This window comes from Malus domestica, chromosome 08 (assembly GCF_042453785.1).
Source record: "Malus domestica chromosome 08, GDT2T_hap1".
Lineage (NCBI taxonomy): Eukaryota > Viridiplantae > Streptophyta > Magnoliopsida > Rosales > Rosaceae > Malus > Malus domestica.
Genome location: NC_091668.1, coordinates 3,404,198 through 3,411,343, shown reverse-complemented (window position 1 = coordinate 3,411,343; position 7,146 = coordinate 3,404,198). Strand labels below are relative to the sequence as shown.

General features: G+C 37.3%; 1 protein-coding gene across 4 annotated transcripts; it reads left to right on the top strand.

The window, feature by feature from the left end:
• Positions 1–303: 303 nt before the first annotated feature.
• LOC103440613 (ubiquitin carboxyl-terminal hydrolase 18-like) lies at positions 304–5,329 on the top strand. Of its 4 annotated transcripts, none has more exons than XM_029106712.2 (12): positions 317–864; positions 1,679–1,883; positions 1,982–2,070; positions 2,284–2,369; positions 2,465–2,627; positions 2,761–2,884; positions 3,193–3,350; positions 3,487–3,571; positions 3,658–3,870; positions 4,091–4,152; positions 4,340–4,713; positions 4,797–5,329. In XM_029106712.2, exons 1-12 carry the CDS (start codon positions 605–607, stop codon positions 4,853–4,855), a joined length of 1,878 nt encoding a protein of 625 aa, XP_028962545.2. In that variant the 5' UTR covers positions 317–604; the 3' UTR covers positions 4,856–5,329. The 4 variants fall into 4 exon arrangements, with proteins under 4 accessions (XP_017189180.3, XP_028962545.2, XP_070682739.1 ...); XM_070826638.1 differs by having other exon boundaries at positions 324–864; positions 4,340–4,647; XM_017333691.3 differs by having other exon boundaries at positions 304–864; positions 4,340–5,329.
• Positions 5,330–7,146: the final 1,817 nt, after the last annotated feature.

Sequence of the window (7,146 nt, the reverse complement as noted above, 5' to 3'; positions counted from 1 at the left end):
TAAATCCAAATCGGAATGAAAGTATTATCCAACATAAAATCCAATAAATGATTTTTTTATGGGAACTTTAACGAAAAGCACCCGGTACTGTTCATTTTAACGAAAAACCACATTTTTACACTAAAAAGTCAATCCTGGTACTATTCACTTTACCATTTATTTTGTCCTTATCGTTAAAACTCAAAGTTTTCAAGCCCTTTTAATTAGTTTTCCTTTTTTTTATTGGCTTGAATAAATAAATAAAGTTTCATCTTTTTTAATTTTTTGAAATTTTTATAATTTTCTCCAAATTATTGTTAACGTAACCCAAAAACTAGAAGAACAAGAAACACAGATAAAGGGAAAGAAATCTCCAGAAAATAAGGTAGCTCCCTTTATCTCCTCTAACACACCCAAATTATAATTTGTAAAACCCTAATTTCTACCCATTTCTCTCTCTCAGCTGCTCCAGAAAAAAAAAACCCCCTAATTTCCATTGGCGAAGGGACGAAATTGAGAGAAAATCCCCAAATCGAGCTGCGAGTTGCGTCGATCACTGTATAAATTATCGATGAGAAGAATCGGGGTTGCGGAGGAATCGAAGATCGAAGCTGGGGAGGCGTAGATGCATGTCGCGGGAGTGAGCTTGGATCTGAATTGGTTCCTGCACTTCATATTTACAGTTTTTATAATCGCCTTCTGTTTGCTGCACCTGGTGAAGAACACGGCGTCGAAGTACTTTGAGGTCGACGCCAGCTTCGAGGGAGGAGGTGACGGGGGTGATCGGACCCCAATGCCTGGCGCGTTCATGGAGGATCCTGTTTGTGCTGTCTGTGGGAATTCGGGTTCCAGGAGGTGCTCTCGCTGCAAGGCTGTTAGATACTGGTATTGTTCTTCAATTTAATTCGTTAATTTTTTTTTATGAATTTATGTGCTGCTTTAATCATTGTATCTAAAGATTGCTTCTTGGCACTTAATTATGGTGATTTAATTTCTTAATTGACGCTGGTTTAATGGATTATGGAAAAGTTTTAATCTGTGATGCAATTTTTAAGTTGTCTCAGATATATATAGTTTTAATCTGTGATGGAATTTATAAGTTGTCTCAGATATATATATAGACAGTTAGATATTTCTGTTGATCATGTTGTCTCACAACCATCGAGTATTTAGTGTTCTGTTTCATAAGAAAGATAAGGAGGGAAGAGTTATTGTTTTATTGAGTGGAAGTATTTATCTGTCTGAGTTTCTTAGGGTCCTTCGCACGGATGGTCGGTTGTCTCCATTTTTTTTACATGTAAAATTTCTTCGTCCAATTATTGCACTTTAGGCTTTGATTCCAACTAGGCTATTCAATTCGAAAATTCTGGTTCAGTGTTATGCTGGCAGTTAATGTGTTGCAAGCATCCTACGTTTAGGCTCGGGATTGATCCATAACATAGATAACTTTGTTTTCGGTATTGATACTTGCAATGATATATGGGATTGTTTATAGGAGACGTATGAAGTAGCAATAGCATGTTGGAACTTTGCTGAACGGGTGATTTGGTGGTATCAGTCTAATCTTATAAAAGTGGTGATTTGGTATGTGAATTCAATATTTGTATGATGGTGAATGTTTTTAAGACAATGGTAGAGATTCCTATAAGCGTGTATTCTTCCTTAAAAATTTTGGTCATAACCCTTTATAATTTTGTAGCTCAACGAAATGCCAAGAAAAGCATTGGAAGTCAGGGCATAAGACAGAATGCAAGGACTTTCAACTATCTGGCAGAGTGAATTCAGCTCAGAACACATTGGGTAATCGGAGATTTAAAACTTCTGGTGCTGGAGGAAAAACTTCCCCTGGACTTGCACTTGTTCCTGCTCGTGGAATCTCTAGGCCTATCAAGATGCCTAAAGAGGTGAACTTTCATTTAGTTTTTCATAAATGCTGCTTACAGATTTTTCGTAATTCTTATCTGGCACATATATGTATTAACAAATGCTTAATACTTTTCAGATTCTTTTTCCCTATGAAGAATTTGTTGAACTTTTCAATTGGGACAAGCCAGGGTTTCCTCCTTGCGGACTCTTAAATTGTGGAAACAGGTTTTTCTTTACCCTTTTTACAGTACATTGTAATACCACTAATTGGGTACTTCCATTTGATCAAGCGGCAAACTTGACCACAGATGTCTTCACTCTATATACATGCATGTTGCCTGCAAGCATGCAAGCACTCACACACTTGCACTGACATTCCTATCATACTTGTACTACCTACAATTTTGTTTATGCTTCTAATTTCCCTTTTATTTGCAGTTGCTTTGCCAATGTGGTTCTACAGTGTCTTTCATCCACTCGACCGCTTGTTGCCTACTTGTTAGAGAAGGGCCATCGGAGAGAATGTAGAGTCTTAAAACCATTCAGTGCTACTTTTTTAGGATGAAGGTGATTAAGCAAGTCTTGACTCATCAAACAATTACTCTTTTTTGTTTTTCAGGCATACGTGAAGACTGGTGCTTCCTGTGTGAACTCGAAATCCATCTTCAAAAAGCTAGCCAAAGTTTGCAGTCCTTTTCACCAACCAACATTATCTCTAGATTACCAAATATTGGTGGTAATCTTGGCTACGGGAGGCAGGAGGATGCTCATGAACTCATGAGGTTTCTTTATGTGCACTTGATTTAGTTTCTATATTGTCTGATGGCTGTTAAATTGAATACATTGTCAACACTCTACTTGCACTTGATTTTGTGCATCAACAAATTGTATTGAAGTTCTTGTATTGTTTTGTAGGTTTGCCATTGATACAATGCAGTCGTTGTGTCTTGATGAGTTTGGTGGAGAGAAAGCTGTGTGTCCAAGCTCTCAAGAGACAACGTTAATTCAACATATATTTGGTGGCCAGCTACAGTCTCAGGTTATCATCTTATGGCTAAGTGTAAATTCAGTTATAAGCTGAATTATTTCTTTATTTTACTGTTGAGCCTTGCTTGACTGACGCTTACAATCATGTATCGACTCACGTATGTTAATTGGAGAATATGTCACAGCAGTTTTATATTCTATATCTAGATAAGGTTGTAGTGCTTAACCTTTTTGGTTCTGGTATCGTTACTTGGAATATTTTCAATATGCCTAACATTCGAACTTTGGCTATGGCATTTTCCTTGTTTTGTAATTTTACATCCCTTCTAATGTACTTTCTCTTTTTGGAATATTTTGTAGGTGATTTGTACAAATTGCAAGAATATATCAAATCAATATGAAAATATGATGGATTTAACTGTTGAAATTCACGGGGATGCTTCATCATTAGAGGAATGTCTAGATCAATTCACCATCAAGGAGTGGCTTCATGGAGAAAATATGTATAAATGCGATGGGTATGATCTCTACTTTTTCTTTGTCAATTCCATTCGTTATATTTGTTGCCTTTTTCAGTTTTTTGTCAATTCCATTCATTATATTTGTTGTCACAATTAAAGTGGCTTCATGAAGATATATTGTTTCTGTTAACAGGTGCAATGACTATGTCAAGGCTTGGAAGCGTCTTACCGTTAAACGCGCTCCAAATATTCTCACAATTGCCTTGAAAAGATTTCAGGTTCAGCTATACTCATTTTATACATGTTGCTTTCTTAATTGATGCTATGGTGAATCCTGAAATTTTTGTGTTGGCAAATATTTCAGAGTGGACGGTTTGGGAAAATTAACAAGAGAGTAACATTTCCGGAAACATTAGATCTTAACCCCTACATGAGTGAAGCGGGAGATGGTACCAATATTTACAAGCTGTATGCCGTTGTTGTCCATATTGATATGCTGAATGCTTCATTTTTCGGACACTATATCTGTTATACCAAGGATTTCAGTGGAAACTGGTACAGAATCGACGACTGTAAGGTGATCTTTCTTGTCCCTCGCTCCCTCCCTCCCTCCCTCTCTCTCTCTCTCTCTCTCTCTCTCTCTCTCTCTCTCTCACACACACACACACACACACACACACGCATCCTATAGCCTTCCCTATTACAGATTATTCAGGTGCACTCGAAACTTTTATCTAATATGCACTATGTACCCAAGCAGCTTATTTCTTTGCTGACTTATTTTGCTATTTTCACAGGTTACGACCGTAAATTTGGAAGAGGTACTTTCCCAGGGAGCATATATGCTACTATATAGCAGGTGTGTATATGTGTGAACTTTACATGTTACTCTCATTAAGTTCTATGTAGTTGGCTTAGACGAATGCAACATGTGTGATTGTGGACCCTAGTTCAAACTGAACAACTGATATTGTGCATCTTATTTTTTATGAGAAGCATTTTGTTTTGACGATCTAAAATGGTTTTGGTTGCCTGTTGATGTGCAGGGTTCAGCCACGAGCATCATGTCTAAGGACCCTCGAACGCCCGAAGAAAAAGGAGGAAATGATGAATGTTGAAGTAGAGGCTTGCCAAAAGGAACAACTTGGATGTTCCACTGCTGAGTCTGCAGATCCTACCCACTGTTCTGGCTCTGTGCCATCTGACACTACATTGCTGCCACAGATTCCAAGCTCTGTAACAGAATCGGCTGCTGTAATTGACGCTGAGGTTGTCCTAGAACACTCTGATAATGTGGATCGCAGGCTTAAATCACCGCCAACTGTTTCAAAAGAGGTTTGCATAGTTGAAAATGGTGCGGTTAATTCCCCGTCTTGTCCATCTGTTTCAAGGGAGATTTCTATATGCAAGGACCCTGCTGGTGAGTTGGATTTGGATACCGTAAGAGGTGATTCAACTCCAGCTCCAGATGGTATGGATATGTCTAATGGTGACTCATGTCAGGCTATTCTGGACGATGTATCAGCACGCTGCGAGAAGGATCTCTCTTCTTCAGGTCGTGAAGCTGAAAATGGCGTTTCCCAAGATATGGATATCGATCATTGTGAGTCAAGTTCATCCCCTGCAGAGGACATTCAAATTTGCCGGAGCAATGGGCCAACGACTCGAGCAAATGGGAATGGTTCTCCGGTTGTGAATTCTGGTTTTCTGAACGGGAACGGAATCCACAGAACAAAAAAAAGTAGATGACGGCTAAATAATCGAAGGTGGATTTCTTAACGATTATTATTTTGTTCATAATTCTTTAGGTCCCCTCATCGTTGCCATAAGGAAAAAGATGGAGGCTGGGAAATTTTTGTCCGGGGTTTCATAATTTGCAGAGACCTCCGATTAACAATTTAGTTGGGAGAGTCATTAGTAATTTAATGAGTTTAAATTCTTATGACACAGTTAAGCGTTTTTTGTATAATGAAGACTAGAAACATTTTTAATTACTGTTGACAAATGTAGTTAAAAGCGTTTTTGGATGTTGGAAATTTAGAAGTAGGCTATCTAATAGGTTGTGTTTATTGTGTTCGAGTTATATCCGTTATCTTAACAAGTCGTGTCATGTCAAATTCATTACTTTAACAGGTGACTGAATAACAACCTCATTCATTAACAGATCATGTAATTTCATGCCGGGTTGATTGGTCTAGTCGTTTCATGGTAAATTAAATGGTTATGCAAGAAATTATCATTTTTAATGTTAAGGGTTGACAAATGATATCTTATAGAGTTTTTAACTAGTGACGCGATTTGTTAAAGGGTTTTTAATGAGTGATTGGGTTGATTCGAAATTCGTTATTTTTGTATTATTTCGTGTCAAGTAAAACCGAATGTGCAAAAAGGTATCTAGAACTACTTAGTAGTAGTCTTGAACATGCTAAAATTTGGTTTATTTAGAATATTAAATAAGTTCATTAAGATTTGATAATCCAATGGGGGAAAAGATGCCAACTTGTAATTTACCAAAACAGTAACACAGAAAAGAAGGCAGCTTGGAGACCCGAGCTTGATGAAATGTACGCATCGAGATCTCTGCCAACTGCCATGGCAGCCGGCCTCGAAGCCTTGGACTTTGGAGGTATTTCACAGAGAGAGAGAGAGAGAGAGAGAGAGAGAGAGAGAGAGGATAAAAAGGTAGAAAATAGAACGTAATCAGCTGTTTTCTCTCTCTTGCTTTGTCTTTTATTACTTGTATTCTAGTTTGAAAAAGAAATGCTTGCTTCTGGGACTCGAAGAATCTGGTCTGGCCATTGACTTTGAAGGCTCACGAACACCCAGATTCCTTAACGAGGCAAATGCAGAAGCCAAAAGCACTACCAAGTTTCTGCTTTTGCTTTTGCAAACTGCAAAAGTCAGCTTCCGGCAGCAGCAGAAACCCTAAAACTCAACCCACGCATCTGAAAATATGACAAAGACAAACCCTTTAAGCACTTTGAGCCTTTGACAATGTCATGATAATATTGTTGGCATATATTGTATTCCCAACCATGTCGTTTTGTCCTTCTTTGCAACCATGCTCGGATGCTCTCTCTCTTTCTTTTGTGTGTAAAAATATTAAAAAGACAGACGACCAATTTAAAGTGTATTCTCCTCACGAGGGAGAGTTCTTTATATTCGAACCACGATGCTGTTGTGGTACTTCAAATTAATGAGACATTATTATGTATTATTTATATTTATTGTAACAATACTTTAAGCTAATTACGTATTGTTTTGTGTATATCAAGAGCGGAGCCAACTAATGATTCACGTTTCAATCCTCTCCAAGTTTTAAAAGATGAAAAAATTTGGTGTTAAAAAAGCATGTTATGGTAATTCAGTCTAATATCGCACAAAACATAAATTTAGCCTATTTTCAACGACTAAATTTCACTCCATACAAGATAAAAAATTTAGATAACTCCTATATAAATTCTAGCTCCACCCTTGGTGTGTACTAACGCTTGACTAACGTGAACACCATCAAAATGAAATTTAACTGTATGTAAGTTAATCACACATTGTAACATGTATTCTTGTCACAATTTATTTATATTTTAAGTCAAACATACATTGTTATATATTAGGAAATTTGAACAAAAAGTTCTCGGTGCTGTTCACTTTAACGAAAAACCACATTTTTATACTAAAAAATCAATCTTGGTACTATTCACTTTACCCTTTATTTTATCCTTATAGTTAAAACTCAAAATTTTCCAACGATTTTCATTAGTTTTCCTTATATATTACCTATGCCTACAATGTCACCGTGCTTGTTTCTCAAGTCATCCGACTAAGAGCAATTCCACCGGGAAGAAGAGAGCCC

Coding starts and splice junctions, on each gene's coding strand:
- LOC103440613 (XM_017333691.3), top strand. CDS start 605: ATGCATGTCGCGGGAGTGAGCTTGGATCTGAATTGGTTCCTGCACTTC. Junction 2,628..2,760: donor GATGCTCATGAACTCATGAG/GTTTCTTTATGT, acceptor ATTGTTTTGTAG/GTTTGCCATTGATACAATGC. Junction 2,885..3,192: donor GTGGCCAGCTACAGTCTCAG/GTTATCATCTTA, acceptor AATATTTTGTAG/GTGATTTGTACAAATTGCAA.